General features: G+C 51.1%; 1 protein-coding gene across 7 annotated transcripts in view; it reads right to left on the bottom strand.

Annotated features, from left to right (window-relative positions):
- The window catches only part of LOC111139264 (myosin phosphatase Rho interacting protein), a 149,304-nt gene that overhangs the window by 31,177 nt on the left and 99,549 nt on the right, over window positions 1–18,578 (bottom strand). For all 7 annotated transcript variants that reach the window (XM_022491493.1, XM_022491492.1, XM_022491491.1 and 4 more), the window contains exons 8-13: window positions 11,356–11,497; window positions 10,367–10,480; window positions 8,754–8,810; window positions 7,433–7,501; window positions 4,806–4,895; window positions 1,901–2,010 (exon numbers count right to left, since the gene is read on the bottom strand). In XM_022491493.1, coding sequence (XP_022347201.1) covers window positions 1,901–2,010; window positions 4,806–4,895; window positions 7,433–7,501; window positions 8,754–8,810; window positions 10,367–10,480; window positions 11,356–11,497 — 582 coding nt within the window. The remainder of the gene's footprint in view (window positions 1–1,900; window positions 2,011–4,805; window positions 4,896–7,432; window positions 7,502–8,753; window positions 8,811–10,366; window positions 10,481–11,355; window positions 11,498–18,578) is intronic.

Here is an 18,578-nt window from a genome sequence, read left to right as displayed (position 1 = left end):
GTTCTCCAGCAGAGTTCTTCCAACACCACCCCACTGAGAGCTGACCCAGGCTCCCAACTGTGTGGGGCGTTAGGGCCACATGGATGGCTGGCAGCAGCAGCCATGGCTCTGTGGGAGGAAACCCCTCCAGCCCCAGGCAGGAAGGCCCTGCAACCCCACCACCGAAGCAGGGGAACTACGGGGCATTGCTCAAACCTGCACCTCTGACCTTTATATTTGCTTCCAATACCTCCTTGGGACTTGGCCCCGTAAGCACTAAAAAAAGTCCAAATTTTCCTCAAACTACGAAAGCCCACAGAAAACCAGCAGAGAAGCTAAAGACAAACTAGGGGAGGGTGAGGACCCCCTAAGTTTGAGATATACCAATTCTGAAGTAAATTCCAGGAAGGCAATCACTAAGTCCACCTTCCTACACAAAGGAAAGACCTGGTCCCCATGGGCCTGTGGTCCCTGCATGGACCCAGCGTCTGAGTGTGGCAGGGAACCGTGAATGCCAGCCTGGGACGTATGTGCACGTGCACATGCACCAGTGTGTCCTCCTCACCTGTTCTGAGGCCAGTGCCATGTGCCGGCCCGGCGACGTCCCAAGCTGACTTCCTCAGCTGGGCCCCTCAATCTGCACAGGGCCAGGCCCTTGTGGAGGCAGCCGGGGCTGACTGGGACATGGCAGGCAGGGGAAGGCTGGCAGCCAGGACAGGACCTCGGGCCCTCTCATGTCCACCACCTGTGTCACTGTTGCAGCAGCCTTGCCCGAGAACCCTGAGCTGCCTTTCTTGCTTTGCTAGCCTCACAAAGCTTTGGCCTGGGCTCCTGGCTAGGAGAGAGCCCCAGGATAGCCAGCGAAGCTGCCCCATGAGGACGAGGATGCCCCGCTCATCTCTGCAGGCAGGACGCACTCCACTCACAGGTAAGCTCTCATAACAGGACACTTGAGAACTTGTCCCGGCCACCAACACCATGACTTACTGACAGGAACAATCAACCATATATTCTGTTCACTTAATAAATGAGGGAATGAACAAACAATGCCAATAGGGAGAGGAGATTCTGTTCCCGCTTTCTTGCTCAAAGAGCTGCAGCGTCACTAGGAAGTAGGCAAGTCCTTGACAAAGATTTGGCAGGGCCATGGCTGCCCCAGGCCACTGGGGGCCACACAGTGGGCCCTGGGACGCCACTCCACGTGTGACCAACAACACAAGAAAGACACTTGAAGAGTCATGCAAAGTACATGACCTGAAAAGCATAAATGGGACGTTCTCAGAAGAGGCAAAGGCTCCGAAGCCTTCAGCTGAGAATGACAGAGTTCTGGGCATCGTGGAACCAGCCCCACCCACCAGAATCTTCTCTTTTTCTTAAACTAGAAACGCAGGTTTCTAACTTCAGGGCAGGAGGAGGAAGGCACGGGGCACGTCATGAGGTGTGCGAGCCACAGAGACTCAGCAGGAGGGAAGAACAAGAGGTCCAACCCGGTTCTAGCACTGAGTCTCAAAGAAGTTTTTCCTGGTTGTACAGAAATCCAACAGATGGAGGCGTGGAGCAAAAAGACCAATAAAAAGGAACATTCTGGTGGCCTGTGAAGGCGGCCTCCAGGGCTGCCCTTGCCCTACCATCAGAGAGGCCCAGTGCCTGAGCTGGAGGGGCTTCTCCCACTAAGTTCAGTCCCGACAGGGGCACACACGTCCCTTGCACAGACAGCTCCACTGGCCAGGCTTAAAGGAGGAAAAGGTCACCGGAGGCAGAAAAACCAGGAAGTCAGAGGGAGACTGAGTGGGGTCAGTCAGCAGTGGGACGAAGGAGGAAGGAAGAAGGCTGTGCTGGGTCAGAAGAACCACAGACCCACGAAGGAGAGAGCCGGTGGCTGGAAGGGAAGGGGGCTCCCTTAGGCACCCGGCTGTCTTACCTCGTCACGTCTGGGGCAGAGGTCGGATGGACATGCTTCATGATGGTCTGGATCCAATTCCGCCGAATTCCAGATGTCATGGCAGAGAGAGTGAATTCGCCCTCCTTTGTCTACACAAAAGACAATATGTCATCAGGGACTGTCCCCTCCCTGACCCCAAAGGACATCCTGCAGGGAGAACTGCAGCCAGGGAGGGGGCTGTGGTAGGAGTACTGTGTGTGTCCCCCTCGAAGAAGGGCCGGAGAGCAAAGGAAAGAGCAAATGTGCTTCCGTGGTCGCCTCAGCCATCATCCTTGGTTTCCTGTGTGCCTGCAATGTACCTGGCCCTGGGATGGTTTGCCCTGCTCTCTCACAGACTGGGAGAAGGGGCTCACAGACTGGGGGAAGGAGCATGACCCAACAATGAAGCCAGTGTGTGGGGAGCCGTGGGAAGGGGCCCCCAGGCCGGGGAAAGCTCCATCCCAGGCCCAGCGCCACACAGCCACGCACACCAGGTGCACAGGGTGATGGCCTGGAGAGTGGCAGGCACGGGACTTGGCGGGTGGGTTGGGCCTGACGGGGGCCGCATCTGTCAGGCTGAGAAGAGGCAGGGAGCCCTGCTGGGCTACCGCCTGGACAGTCGTAGTTAGATTTAGCACAGAGTACTAGTGACAGAAGAGGGAGGTTCTGGGGCAGCAAAGGAGGTGGTACACAGTCTCTCACTGATAGGGCATGGGAGCGGAGGGGGTGCTTCTAGGACAATCCCTGGACCGCCAGCCCCTGACCCGGGTTACCTGGTGGGACAGGAGTCAAGACGGAGGAGTACGCTGGTGGTGGCTGGGGGGGAGGAGTTGCACTATGTGGGACAGAAGGCGGACAAGAGGACAGGGGAGCCAGGTAGCAGGGCCAGCAAAGGGAGATGCCTCTGGGCTGCAACCCTTGTATCATTAAGCCACACTGCCAGGCACCTCCCAAGATGGGAGGGGCATGACACGCAAATGTCTCCTGGGAGGCACCTCCCAGCTTCCGCACCTCGGGCTCCCATGTCACAGAAGAGAGGGCGTCAGTACTGTTCTCTAGGCTTCTCAGGCTACTGACCAACGGGCCTGTGAGACACATCAGCTGGTCAGCCGATGGGAAGAGAAATTCACCAAGATGATTTTGGGATGGACAATGGCAGAGCCAAGGGCCAAAATACGAGAGACCACGTGCCAGCCCAGCATGCTCAAAGCACAGCTTGGACCTGACCTCATCCTCCATGTCAGGCCCCCACTGGCACCCCAAGTCGAGAAGTCCCACAGCCCAAGTCCCTCCCCATCTCTCCCTCACCATTTTCCTCTCTGTGCAAGCCAAGGGCAGGGCTGCCGCCTCAGGGCTCTCTGAAGCACCGGCCCTCCCCATGCCCCTGGAACCAGCCCCCGCCGCATCCCTGCATCCTCTGCTTCCTCGCACTCCAGTGTGGGTATCTGCAGTCTGACCTCAGCATTCTGTACATTCTCTCCCAGGAGCTCATCTCTCACGGGCAGAGAGCTCCTTCCCGACCACGTTCTTGCCCGTGGCTGCCTGCTATTCTTAGGGAGACCTCCAACACAGCACAGGCCCGAAGTCCAGAGGCTCCCCTCCTCTGCCGCCCCTGCCGCCCGACTGCAGCACAAGGCTCACCATGCTCTGGGGCGCAGACCTCACAGCTGCCTCCTCCTCCCCAGGCCACAGCTGTGCCCAGCTGCTCTTCTGCCATGGCTCTTCTCACCACTGCCTCTGCCCCTCACCACCTGGCCTTCTGCCTGTACCTTCCCCTCCTTTTTAAGTGAGCTCCATGTCCTGCTGGTTGTGTCTTACTAAGGCACAACTGCTTCGTGTCTTCCACCACATTCCAGGGCTTCTCCCAACCTCAGGATGGGACTGACTTGTGACCCTGGCCCGCAGGGCTCTCACAGTGCCTCCCTCACCTGGCTTCTGCATTCGGCCGCCTTGCAGGTTCCCCCAAGTCTGGTGGCCAGGCAAGAACACGGCAAATTCAGCACTCCAGCTTTACCTTGCAAGACCCTAAAGCTCCTTAGTGGGCCAGGCTGAGCCCCTCCTGGGACCCACTCTCCTGCACTGACAGCAATCTCTCCTGGCTTAGATCTCTGAGTCCGTGGGGCTCATGGAAAAGCATCAGAACTGGTGCTAAGCTCACGCTGCCCTGCCCAGAGTAAAGTGAACAGGGGTCCGAATGACAGCCGAGATCAGCTAGGGAACAGAGGTGACTCGGAAATGTAGCCTGTGATGGGAAGAGCAGGTGAGTTCTCAAGACAGACTGGCACCTTTGCGGTTTGGGCCATGGACTCATCATACAGAAGAAAGCCCTAGAACAACGAAGCTGTAACAAGCCCAGTGATGGGTGCTGACTTAATGAGAAAACACTTCTTACCCCTGGGATGCCCTACCCAGAGAGACCTGCTCTTTAAAATGGAGAGGTAGTGGGGAAGGCAGGGGGTGTTTGCACAGGCCTGGAAAGCCAGACTCCACCACTGTCTGACACGCTGGCTTATCAAGCATGTGTATTCCTCCTGTAGGGACAAGGGCAGAAGAGCATCATAGCTGGGCAGCATGGGCCACCAAGCTCATGCCCTGGCCCTGGTGCCGGGCCAGCAGTGCCATCTCCGCCCGGGCCTTGGTGTCTGCACACTTGCCCTGCATGGAGGGACTGCCATGACCAGTAGCCCGGTGGGCTGCCGCCTGGACTACTCCTTGTAATAAAATCATAGACCTTTGGGTCTGAACCCTGGTCTCCCCTGGGTTTGGTTAATACAAGTTAGGAGGTCAGGCTTGTGCACAAGTGTCCCCGGACCAGGACATCAGGTTCTTGGAGAAATGTTCCCACAGGAGCCCGTGTCCCCCACCTCCACGCCCAGCTGGTCCCCCAACTCCAACCCGGGCTCACATGTATCTGGAAGCCATAGTTTCTCTGGACTGGATACTCGGTGACGTCGTAACACGTAGACAAGTCAATTTCCCCATCCAAGTCAGCCGCCTACAGAGAGAAAGGAAAAGTCTACACCCGGACAAGCGGATTTCCATGTTAGCTTTATGCTCATGGGAGTATATGCTGATGGGTGAGGATTCCACCTATCCCTGCTGCATGGAAGCATCCATGCCACGTCCCCATCCTGCCAGACATGGCCCATGCCAGTGGTTCTGCAACCTGATGCTTGGACTCTCTTTTATTCTTAAAAATTGAGGACCCCCAAAGAGTTTTCATTTATGTGGCTTTTATCTATTGAGGATATTCAGCATATTAGAAATAAGGCAGAAGAAGGTAAATATATTTGCTCACTTAAGAACACAAATGATCCATTTTATTTTTTCACAAAAAAATATTCTAAAAAGTCAGCAAGGGATTTTTGCAAATCTTTCTTTAAATGCTTGGCTTCCAACGACAGCTGGATTCTCACGTCTATGGCTATGCTCATCCTATACAATATACCATTTTGAACGAAGCATGGTTGACCCTTGAACAATATGGGTTTGAATTGTGTGGGTCCAGGTTACACATGGATTTTTTTTTTTATGTAGTACAGTACGATAAATGTATTTTCTCTTCCTTAGGATTTTCTTAATGGCCTTTTCTCTAGCTTACTTTATTCTAAGAATACAGTACACAATACACACAACATGCAAATGTTAAGGCTTGTGATCAACAGTAGGCTCTTAGTTCCTTTTGGGGGGAGTCAAAAGTTATATGCAGGTTTTTGACTACAGAAGGGGACGGCACCCCCAATCTCTGTGTCTCTTCAAGGGTTAACTGTATATGCAGACAGTCCAACCTTACATAGATACAGACTGGAAAAGAAAGATGTATTTTAAGACATTTCTTTCTTTTTTTCTGGCTCTGTTGAGGAATAATGGACATGCATCACTGTTGGAGGTGAGCGGCACGATGGTCTGATTGACTTGCACTGTGAAAAGTTGTACTCTCTTAAAGGTTAACTGCAAAACGAAACCTGAAATCCCATCAAGGGACTTTCCATACTATTGTATTAAAATCCATGGTTTTTTGCTGCCCTATGAATGGACCTTTACTCGTGTGTGATTTTGCAACTTTTGCATATTGGTGATTTGGAAGACATCAAGTTATGGGTATCTTTCACAATGGATACATTTCATTACATGAGCTCAAAACAAGTTAGTACTGGCACCCACATGGTCAGGATACTCTGTAAGGAAAGGGAAGCAGTCAAGTCTGTGATGGGGAAAACACATTTTTCCAAAGTTCCAATTTCACTTGAGGCTCAAACTGTATCACTGGCAACAAATCGTCAGCTGTTTTCTTTGAAGGGATAGATTCACTTGGTTCACTTTTAAGAAAGTGCCGAACGCCTGAAGCGAGTGAGCAGTGTGTGTCTCAGCAGCTCTCTCTAGTGCAGCTGGTACTGCACGAGGAGACGCCACTGGCTTGGCCAGCTGCGCGGACAGGGTGCACGTGCTTTCCCACGAGGCACCCTGGACTCCAGTATGCAGAAAAAGTGACTTACGCTCACTGTCGATTTTGAATCATGGGATATATAAGAGTTTTCAAGAACTGAGGCTTTAAATGGCATCTTAATTTTGTAACAATTTGGTTTTGGGTAGACCAGCCCCCCAAAAGGGCCTCCAGGGGTCCACAGGCCACACTCAGAACTGCTGGTCTACACACACACTACCAACCACACATGCTTCTGTGTTTCCTGACGTCAGGCAGCACTAAGGGCCTGTTGCTCACACCACCCTCAGCTCCCCTGTATCACCAACATCTTTCCACTGAAGTCCATAAAGAACTTCTTTTTCTAAGGTTCACGGTATATAAATACATATAACGAGCCCCCTAATGACAGATAATTAGATCCTCGCCAATCTGCGACTCTGACAAAAGTGCAGGGATGCCTAATCTTGGGCACAGATCTTTTCCTATTCGTGGAAATGTATCTTAAGGATCCCTGGAGTGGAATGCAAGGGGAAAGGTAGGAACACAGACTTGCCAAATTGCTCAAAAGAGAGGATTTTTTTTTGTAGGTGAAGAAAGAAGAGCCCCTTCTGGTTGGTCTTCAAGCAAGGAATCAAGGCAGTCTACTGGGCCAATCAAATTCACTTGTCACATCCCATCTTTGTCCAAAAGATAAGAGACAAGATTTAGTTCTGTTTCTTCAAGAGACTCCATTCTCCATGAAATCTTTTGTAGAAAAAACAAAACTGCTCATCCTCGGTTTTAAAGTAAGACATTTTCCAGTGTTTTTCAAAGAGCAGAAAAAAGAGAAGCCACTGAAACACACCACCTACGTGCCGAAAGCAGGGCCTCTACACAGCCAATGTCTCAGGAAGAATCAGTCACGACAGCATCAAAAGCTGGTCACACCATGCTCAGCCCTCCCCCCAAATCTAGACCGGGAAACCCATGATGGCAACGTAGACACCAGTCGACAGACAGAAGGGGCCTGGAGCCCGGAGAAGCAGTGGCCGGGAGCCAGAGCTGCCGGGTGCCACCTGGACCGCTTTAGCTGTCTCCATAACCGGGAAGGAAACCAAGACACTCACCTCCTCAGCTGCCGAGTCCCTGTAGTATCTCAGACTTTGATCAGCGAGGACAAACCAGTGTTTCTTCCACTAAAAGGGAAGGGAAAAAGCAGACTCAACTAGAGCAGAGCAGCACACTTACTGCTCCACGGTGATCCACAGCCAGAGTCCTGGCGGAACCTCCCAGAGCGCAGGAAAAGCAGAGGGCAGGCGGCCCCTCCCTCGAGTGGCAGACACACACAGGACTCTGCCCCGGCCACAGGCAGCCATGCACTCAGGACCCCAGGGCGCTTGCTAAGCTGCGGCTCCCGTGACCAGGCAGCATGGAGAGCTGGGTGGGCCGCAGGCTACGACTCTCTGTAACCCACAGCAGTGTGGCTGGTGAAAAGTGCTTCGCAGTCCTTAATCTCAGCTCCAGAGGCTGCAGACAGGGGGCTGGGCCCTCAGAGCTGAAAAGTGGCTGCGGAAACAGCATCTCCATCCTCAGGTGGCTGGCTGTGAGCCACAGCCACTGGTGGCTAACCAGAGGGGCACGCCCACCTGCAGCCAGCAGGAGCAAACCAGCCAGCTAGCTTCCCAAGTCTTCGCTGTGAGTAGCAAGGAGGGAGACTTGAGTCTTCAGACAAGTCCAGGGGGATTGATATGGAGGAGAGAGAAAAAGAGGATGTTTCGGCACAGTCACTCAGGAAGCACGGAAGGGAGCTCGGGAGGGCAGGCTTTCGGGGCCTCTCTCGGTATGGGCTAGCAGGCTCCCCTTCATGCCTTCTTGGAGGCCTGGCCTTCCAGCCACACGCAGGGTCGAGGTGGGGCTGACAGGTCCGGCTGCAGAGGGCTCTTTCTGCTTGAGTCTGAAGGCCAGAATGTACCGCACCGGCTCCTCCCAGGACTGCAGCAGAGCTGGAGGCTTTGGTAGAGTCTAGAAGCCCTCGGCTGCTGTCCACTCGTCCTGCCTTGTAATCAACCCCAAGCCAACCACACAACCAGAGGCTTCCTGGGAAGCCTGGGCTCCCGGGGAACTTTGAGGAAAGAGTAGCAGGTAGGGAGCTAGAGTTGGAGGACGCTCTCCTGGCCTGAGGTTGAGGCCCTTGTGGGGTGCAGGAGGGCATCCTTCTCCAGAGACCCCTGCCCCCCAATGCAGAACTGAGGCTGGGGAGGCTGTGCACCTCCACTTCCCTGAGGAGAAGGAGGTCTCGGCCATACCGCCGTCCTGGCCCAGCAGACAAGAGGCCACGCTGGCCCTGGTGGATGGAGCCGGTGTTCCCACACCTGGCGGGGACAAGGCCGGGGAGCCCTCGCACTTGCTCCGAAGAGCCTCAGGGGCCCGGCAGCCCTGCGTGCTCACCTGGCCGTCCTCGTACTGCTTGGTCAGCCAGCCTTTCTTGAAATTCAGCAGGTCGGGCTAGGAAAGGGAGAAGAAAAGAAGAGTTCAGAAGAAAGCACACTGATACCCCAGTCACGTGGAAAGGGTGGCTGAGGCACAGACATTTCTGTCCAGATGGTGGGCAGCAGGGAGAGGGCTTTCTCCGCCTGCCCGCAAACACTCTGCAGACCCGTGTGTCATCACAGGACGAGATGTCGGGCTTGGCGGGCTGACGAAGACGGAAGGGGAAGGGCACGGCCCCAGCGCCCTGGGAGCAGCTGGGCGGCCCGGACGCTCTGAGGGAAGCCCTGGTCACGTCCGCGGCAGCTGCCTGGCAGCACAGAATGGCCCAGAGGGAGGGTCAGGTAGTGTTTCCCACGAAGGGGAAAATCTGCAGTGAACCCTAAAAGAAGAAATCAGAAGTTCTCACAGAAGGCACAGAAAGACTGAGAAAGGAAGCCTGAAGAACAGAGCCCACGTACAGTGCTGAGCAAGGATGTAGCAGCAAGCCTGCGAAGGCCTGGAGGCTGCGTATCCAACGGGATGGGCTTTAGGCTCCATTTCCTGGCAAGATGCAAGCCCCGGACAGCAGACAGCAAAGCAGGGGGCGCTGTCCTGCTGGGGTCTCCTGCACCCATGTCCCTGGGCCGGAGGAGGCGCCCGGGGACGCCTGCAGCACAGCAAGGCCTGGCCCGTGTTTCACGCCTGGACACCTGAGGAGCCAGTGCCTGAAGAGATGTGGAGCGCCCTTCCCCTCGCCCTGTGTGCTTGCTCTCCGCTTCCCTACCACCGTCTCGGACAGAAACAGGCTGGGACGTCTTTCTGTACTTGAAGGACTCAGGGGTTATTAGGCGAACGGGTGTACAGTGGCAGGACCACCACGAGCAACCCATGTTCTGGGAGTCTCTGTTCCAAATCTCTGAGCCACACCCAGACTCAAGAAAAAAACAAACCTCCTCCAGGTAAGAAGCCCTCCTGCCCTCACTCAGGCTCATGTCGCTGTGTGGGTGGTGGTTCCACTCCCTAGGGGTAGAAGTGGCACCTACCATGGGCTTCTCAGAAGGCTGAGGAGCCCCAGGTCACCCAGTGAGCAGCTGTCCTCCACTCCCAGGGCCTCTGGCTGGCTGCTCTCAGCTCCCGGAGGGAGCGATGCTCCTATCTGACCACGTTCCACTCACACCCCACTGCTGCAGCTCAAAGGACCTAGGGCCAAGGCCTTTCTCCTCCTGTGGTGAAAACACCACAAACAAGGCAAGGGCTCCCGGCAAGAGGGGGCTCCTGCCTACAAAATGTGGCTGAAACAAGCACCCAAAACAAGAACAGAGGTTCCCTGCTGTGGCCCTGGTTCCCCGAAGTCAGGATCTTGCTGCCTTGACCAAGTGGCCTCCTCCACCAGGGACTTCAGAGCTCAGGATGCCCATGGAGTCCAGAAAGGGGAAAGAAACACAGCATCTGCTTCCCATGCACAGACACAAAGGCCAGTGCAGAGGGGACAGACAGCATGGACGCACGGACATAAGCAGACAGTGACCCCAAGTGACAGAAGCAGCAGGAGCAGCATCTCCAGGCCTCGGTGCGCGGGCGCCTGGGCTCACCGTCAGGGAGGACTCCGTGGACCTCCTGTCCAGTGACTTGGCTCTTCGGTGTGGAGACAGGGGGGAGGCCGAGGTGTCCGGGAGAGGCGCTGTGGGGGCTTCGCTGGGGAGGTCCTGTGGCAGAGAGCAGCCGCCAGTCAGTACAAGCCAGTACACTCCGGCGGGGCACAGGGACACCAGCAGCCAGAGCTGTGGGAGGGTCAAGACTGTTCCCAGGCGAGGACGAGAGAGCACTGTGTCTGGGGTCCCGTGGCAAGTCTGGGCCAGCATGGGGACCGTAGCCAGCGTCCTGGGACTCCTCGTCCAGCGCCTCCCGCTTCGCACGGCGGGTTCAAAGACGCGCTAGCTGTTGAAGCAGCCTTTTCTTTCAGATGCACTTGCCACCATCGCTCTCCTGGTGGCGCCTCCATTCCCTGGCTGCTTGGGGTCACAGAACAAAGAGCCCCAGACTCTGTGGCAGCTGGCAGCAAAACACCTCATGAGGCCAAAGAGAAGCTGGAGAGGAAGATGAAGACCGGACACAGCAGGGCCACAAGAGGCGGGTAGGCTGCCCGGGAGGAGGAGGAGGGTTCAGAAGAGGGATCTGCCCGGGGACTAAGTAGAGAAGCAAGGGCTATGGCCGCCACTCGAAAGAAAGAGGAAGGAAGGTGCTCAGCCTCATGGCTGGGCTGCCTGAGAGAGGAAGAGAGCAGCTCTAGCTAAGACCTGGGATCTAAGGCTCATCAGACTAGCACTGAGCAGAAATGGATGAAGTTCTGACAGGAAGATGCAGAAGATAGGCCTTGACGTCAAGAAAGTCACTCACTGGAGGAGAGGAGAGACACGAGCAAACGACTAGGCAACGAGAACGGGAAGCCCAGCAGCAGTGCGTCTAGGTGCGTGTTTGGGGGGGCCCGTGAGAAGGTGTGGGGCCATGTGCTGACCATGCCCCATGGCCGCACACGGCACTGCCTGGGCCTCAGCATTGGCCCCGGACCCCAGGCGCTCACCCGTTTCCGGGGAAACACCCTCTTCTCACTGCGACCCTGGCGTGTGTCACTTGATGGTGAGGGCCCGGATGACGAGTTCGTCTCCATGTGCTCTGCCTTCTCAATGTCCAAGGCCTCAAACTTCTCAATGACCTGGGACCTCCTGCAAGAGAGGACACGAGGCTGCTGAGGGGGAGACAGGGCCCCCCCCCCCCAGCCTGAGGCGGGCTTGGTGTTGAGCTGCAGCGGAGCCCCTTCAGCCCACACTGCCACGCCTGGCCCATCCCAGCCTCCCCTGGGCCTCCCCTCCCACACAGCGCGTAGGCTGTGTGCACAGCACGATGGCCCAGTCCACCTGACTCCCCTCCCTGAGCTCCCTGTCCCACCACCATGGAGGGGGAAGCCATGCAGGGGCTGGCAGCAGCTCAGGCGCCAAGGCCTTCCCTTTCCCCAGGCCTATCCTTGACCTCTGCCCCCCACGCTGGAGGCCCCTGCGCGATCTGTTGACACGCTTGGCAATCACACAGCTCATCGCCTGGCACCCTCTCCTGAGCCACAGATGTGATCGGAAGGCAACCACCACCTTGGAGGATGACAGCCTCCGTGCTCCTGGCATTCATTCCTCAGCAGATCATGATGCAGCCCCTACCCCAGGGCACCCAAAATTTAGCAAGAAAAAGGCCCATGAATTAACATCGGTTCTGCCAACAGTAAAAAGAATCAAAACCAAATTAAAACAAAAACAAAGCAAGTTGATTTCGTGTGAAAAGGCCGGCGCGTCATCAGGCCATCTACGGCTGGAGACGGAGCGGAGATGGGAGCGAAGCAGGCGAAGGAAGGGCGAGTAACGTCACACAGCCACACAGCAGGAGAAGGTGGAGAGGGGCAAGACCTGAAAGAAAAGAAGGCTGGAAAATGAATACACGGAAAGGGACGGCTTTTTAAATCAAATAATGGTAAATCAAAATTATCCAAAGAATCAAAGAAACAAAAACCCGAGGTGATCGCTGAGAAGGGGGAAGCCATCCTTGTCCCTGAGTCACAAGGAATGGCCATGGCGGCTGAAGGCAGGGAAGACAGGTGGGGCATGTGGCCTGAGGCTGAGTCCTCACCTCTGGGACCGCCCACGAGGTGGGAGGGTGGGGGGATTGTTGAGACTTAGACATTGTTTTAAAAAGAGATAAGGTGCAAATGGGAGTCACTAGTGCTAAGTCCACTCAATAAACTCAGACTTGACATCTAAATTACAGAATTACACTTGCAACCTCTCCCAGGAGTGGAATCTTAAACTTGCATCAATCTGAAGCCACCTGGTCAGCACTGGTGAGGTAATCTGCCTGACAGACCCCTGCTATCCCCCAAAGAAGGTGACCTTGCCTGAAATAATGCACTTTGCCAGGAACTTCTTTGTCCCACCCCCATCTGCCTATAAGTCTTTCACTTTGCACAGCTCCTCAGAGCTCCTTTCTCTCTGCTAGATGGGGGGAGGCTGAATCACTGAATAGAGCCAATAAGATCTTTAAAACTTCCTCAGTTGAATTTTCTTTTTACAGGGTTGGTGGCAGTGGTGGGACCTGAAGGAAACTTCAGACAGCTTCGAGGACAATGAGAAACAGCTAGCTGTGGTATGCGCGCACCCTTTGAGGTCTCTGTCTTTCTCACCATTTCTGAGGGCCACAAGAAGTTCCTTCTGGTTCTGAGCTCTGCTCTCTTGGCGTTGAGCTCCTGATTTAACTGGCTTTCTATGGTCCCCCACTTGACTAGACCATGCTGGGAACTGTAGGCACTTCAATCCGCAGTTCCCCATTTGATGGGAATCCTGGGCCACGGCTCCCATTCTCTGGGGTCTGCCGGTTCAGTAGTTCCCTGAGTGCCCAGCTCCACAGTGAGAACTGTTGGTGGCGCAAAGCCTTTCGCTGGTTAGTCACACTGCAGATCCTGCTGGCGGGTTAAGGTGCATACAAGGTAAAGGCTATTGCGGATGAGACTCTCTGAAGCCAAAAGCTACAAAACTGATGGGCACAGGCTGAGCATTAAAAACCTATTAGAGAGTTCGCCAGCTAACCCTAAGACTCCTGTGTTAGGGTAAGCTGGTCATACAACGGACAATACGGTGACACTGGGTTACCTGCCAACCTCAAAAAATTTCCATGCAACAAGGTATGCTGTAAAACACCACAAAATTCCTAACATAGCAGCATAGCCCTTTAGTTATTAATTTGGCTCTGGGAGACTCACAGGCTTAGCTAGAAGAAATGGGATCTTCAAATTCTAGAGTTGAGGGGTGTCTGGGTGGTTCTCAGTTGGTTAAGCGCCTGCCTTGGGGTCAGTTCATGATCTCAGGGTTCTGGGACTGAGCCCCATGTGGGGGTCCCTGCTCAGTGGGGAGTGTGCATTTCCCTCTGCCCCTCCCCGCCTGGCTCATGTTGGCGCGCATGCTCTCTCTCTCAAATTTAAAAAAAAAAAAAAAAATCTTAAAAAAAAAAAATTCCGGAGTTCAGCACACCAACTTTTAGCACATCTACTTATTTTATGGCTAAGAACTATAGTCCCAGAAGCTATAGATATCTACAAAAATGCAAAATCTTGCTAAAGATAACCTAGATTTACGATGGCCAATATGGGAATATTCCAATTAGACAAGATCATTTATTTAAGAAGCACACTGAAAAGCAAGGGTTCTAAATCAAGCAAACAGAATGGAGTAACTATTTTAATTGGTATGCAAAAGCTTCCAAAGGCTTCAAGATTCCAAAACAGCTTCATTGCAGTTTTTTTTTGCCAAGGCTAATGAAAGATTAAAGATACAAAAGATACCTAAAACAATACGTAGGCCTCCCCCTTACACTCTCCTAGGAGTACAACATCAAAACACTTGCCCAGACCTCAGCATATCATTTGTAAGCAACTGGGCCATTATAAAAAATTTTGTCCTCAAAGGTTCTGATTAAATCCTTCAATATCAACTTGAATACCCCCATATCTGCCTTTGAAGGAGATTCCCCCTCACCATATGGGCACCTCCCAGAGTTGGTGGGATTCTGAGGGATTTTCTGATAAAGTGCTATGTTATTCTCTTAAACAGCCAAGAAAAACTAAAATCAAAATTAATAAAAAATCTTGCCAAATTCTGGTAGATACCAGAGACTAAAGAGGGGATCCTGGGAAAACTAGTAGAAGCCAGAGAAAAGTGAGAATTCATACCAGAGTCACCTCTCCTGAATCACCGTCTGCAATACCCCATTAGCCCAAAGACAAAAATAAAATGTCACACTGTCCTTTTCTTTCCAAACCCAAACACACTGGTTCTTGATCCTTTCTTTCTCAGGGACAGCTACTGCCTTCTTGCTTGTCTTGTGTCTTAAGAATCTGGCTTGGTTTTCTGCCTGAATAGGACATGCAGGTTGCTGGTTCTTTCCTTTGGCTATCTTAGAGTAACTCTGGATCTTGGGAAGATAGTAAGTATCCTTTTATACCCCCGTGGGGTCCCCTCTTACATTGAAGGGGGGCTATTCACTACTACCAGAAACATCTACTGTATGTCCTGGTTGAAAAGTGACAAGATATTTAGAAGGAGTTTTTAAATAGCTCTGTGGTCTGAAGTTGGCCAAACTAGAAGCTGATAATCAGAGCCTGATAGGAAGTTTTTTCTTAGACCTTCTTCCCTAAGCTAAACGAAACCATGTACCCGGACAAAACAGCATCTAAAGCCTCTGTGAAAGGATTTCTTAAACATTCCACAGATGAACAGTTCCAAATCCAGAAAACAGGAATATTTTGATTTCCATCTCAGTTGGAAAGCTCCTCCCTGATATAAAGAAGCAAACTGAGGATAATGCAGTTGGATAGGTGAACCAACTTATTAGATATCATTTAAGTTGCAACCCAATTCTTTGAGGAATTAAAGCAACTGTCCACAAAGCAACTGTCCACATCTTATAAATCTTCACAAAACAAGAGATTCGGCTCCAGAAGCAATCTGAAGTCCATTTCTTTCTTTCTTTCTTTCTTTCTTTCTTTCTTTCTTTTTTTTTTAACCAACATCAAACCCACCCCCATATCTCTTTAAAGCCTTCTAAGTATTGCGAAAATTTTGGCCTCGGGAAACCAGTCTTTCTTGGAGGCCTTTCCTTTCTTTGCCCTGTGCCTCTGTGATGTAAACGGTCTACCTGGTCTTCTCTGTACCTCTTATCTAGGCCTTCTCTGACCTAAGCCAAAGGCAGAGGCTTAACCCACTGAGCCACCCAGGTGCCCCCCAAATGATGTCTTCTTGACCTAGAAGTAACTTTGGGATTTTTCAGAGGATCCCTGAAAATCCTAAAAATAAGAGAGATGTTCCCAAATTAGGCTTATTTGTTATGTTACATCATCATGGGCAGCATTATCAATTCAGTGATACTAAACCTTCTTAGGTTCTGATATGTCCTAATGCAATATTGTCAGTCATAATTCCAGCTGTTATCTTAAATGGTGAATATCACAAAATAACCAAGTCTCCTGTTATTTTCATTACAATGAACTCTCATCTAATCTTTAACTCTGGGCAATTTTAAGTCTTCTGTCACTTACAAAGAGTTATCGTTTTATTCTGATGCTTTCACAGAAGTGTTCGTGGAAAGGACTATGACAAGTAAAGATTTCTTCCTTTCCTTTTTTTTAAGAGAATGGGGGAGGGGCAGAGGGAGAGAGACTCTTGGGTAGGATCATTAGCTGAACTGTAATCAGGAATCAGCCGCTTAACCGGCTGAGACCCCCAGGTAGGTACACCAACAGGTAAAGATTTCTCATAACTTCAAGGCCCTAAAACTGAATTGAGGAAGAATTTCTAGAACTAATGGAAACACCGGATTCAAGCAGAATTAGTATTAATTACATAGGGCTGAATGAACTGAGGATGATTATAATTTTACATGACCTTTTTGTGTGAAACACTGCTAGTTCCTCAGTGTTTTGCTTTCATTGATTTAGGGAAACATTTCACTTAAGTGATCTATGACCTACAGCAATTTGGTAGGGCATACTTTTGTAAACAAAGATGAAACATTTACTTTTTCTCCCTACTGATCCCTCCAGAATTTGTAAACTCTACGGTATTCTTTTCATGGTAATATACTTGGTTATTTGTGTAAGTTCAATAAAAATCTGTTCTCCTTGTAACAGGATACAGATGGAAACACTGGCTATATTACCAAGGCTTTGACTGGAATGTCCTATTTTAGAAATATGCATGGACTCAGATATGGCCAAAGAGCTTTAAAGAAATGCTTAGACAAATCGGGCTGGTACCTTGCTTATGGGGTTCCTGGAAGCCTTCCAAGTGAGTAAAGAAGGTCAATTCCTGGCAGGCCTATGAGTCTCAGAACATCGGGGGGAAACTCTGAGAAGAAAGAAAGTCACCCAAACTACAGATACTGTAGGTAAAATATAATGGGGAGTCCTTGGCTCGGCTTCCCGGCTTCAGACAAGAATTCAATCTGAGATTCCTTATGCAAAGTTCCAGCAAAGCAGTCTTTAAAAGGGCTTATACGGTCAATCGCTATTCTTGCCGCACATATAAAATCAGGGTAGTTTAAAGCAAACAAAGTAATTTTATTGTGATGATCTTTAAAAAAATAGGAATAACTGTAGAGAGAAAAACTGTGTTTGCATCTTTGTAGATATTGGATTCTAAGCTGTAAATGTTTTTGAGGTTTTGCTCCATACCTGTTTATAAATAACCTGGACTGGCTCCTGCTTTCTAGTTTTTGCAAATATCTAGCAGGACTCTCCAAACTAATGTTTCCTATTTTCTGCCATCCTTCTGATTTGGAATCACTAAGAACAAAGACAGTTCTCAAGGGCTATTCCAAGTCCTCCTCACTCCCTAGATGGCAACCAAACTGCAGGCACCTGAAACTTGGGTCCCCAATCTCCCAATTAAAAAGAGCCCTTTTCAGACTCTGGGAGCTACAGAGCAGCTGGAGACCTCAACATCAAACTGACGAGAAAGTAGCTGACATCAAAGTGGACTGCTTCCACCCAAGATGCTGGATCAAGACTTCATTCTTTAAACATGAAATTCTTTCCTCTTCCTTTACTCTACTCTGGCACAGGTCTGGAAAGAAAGCCACCACCCGTATCTCTCAGGCCATTACTAAGGGAGGGCAGGGGGCTGGATATCTTTCAGACTGCTAGATTTAACAATTAAAAGAGTTCTTTACCAGTCCATGATACTAGAGACCCCCTGGCCCTCCCTGTGACCAATTTCCCTTCTATTCCCAATGGACTCCCTGATCTTAGGAGTCACTTACACAATCCGACTTTTACAGCCAGAACATCTAGTGCCTTGTTTTCACCTTTCAACGATTATAATTGTACTCGCCCAACTGGACACAAATTCCTAAGCAAATCGTAGTACATCTGTATTCCCATGTTCTTGTGATTACCTAAATCAGATTTGCCCCCAATTATAAAAAGATCTCAGCAGCAGTCCCCATCTCTGCAAGGCCAAAGTTGTCCTTCGTAATAGGGTATCCTCTGATAAGCCTGCAGCTAAACAAGGAGCTGTCGGTGCTGTGGTCAGTGCCACTTACGCACCTAGATGAATACTTCTGGGAAATCTGAAACCCAGCTATGTGAAAATCATTGAAAAAGACACTTCATTTAAAAAAAAAAAAAGAAAAAGAAAAGGTGATTCCTTCAGGGGAGGGCTTTCTCTGAGTTACTTGATTTTGGTCGGTTTGGGTCTTGGGGACCATGGATCCAAAACACACTCCAGACACTGGGAATTATCCTGCTTAAAATAACCACAGTAGTCTCCCTCGTGCATTACAGTCTCTTAAACGTGTGTTTGCAGCCACTAACCACAAAGTGAATGATCTCCTTAAGACTGGACCATCAGAATGCAATGAAGAGGATAACTGACTTAAAAAAATGTGAACATGAAATTGTGACTTGTGAGTACCATAGAGATTCAGCAAAAAACGTCATGACCTGTGACGACCATGGAGAAACAGCAAAAACTCCAAGAATTTGATCAGTAGCTGGGAGTGGTGCTAAGGTTTTAAATTTTGATCATGCCACTCGGTTAAGCTGAGAATCTGAACAAAAGTGGGGGGATTGTGGGGTACCTGGCTGGCTCAGTTAAAGTGCCACTCCTGACCTCGGGGTCATGAGTTTGAGCTGCACACTGGGTAGAGATTACTTAAGTAAATAGGTAAATAAATAAAATTTAAGAAAGGGGAGGTTGGGGGCAATTGCTTTAA

The sequence above is a fragment of the Enhydra lutris genome, unplaced genomic scaffold (assembly GCF_002288905.1).
Source record: "Enhydra lutris kenyoni isolate GAN:26980312 unplaced genomic scaffold, ASM228890v2 scaffoldscaffold97, whole genome shotgun sequence".
In the NCBI taxonomy this organism is placed as follows: Eukaryota; Metazoa; Chordata; class Mammalia; order Carnivora; family Mustelidae; genus Enhydra; species Enhydra lutris.
This window is presented reverse-complemented; position numbering and strand designations above follow the sequence as displayed.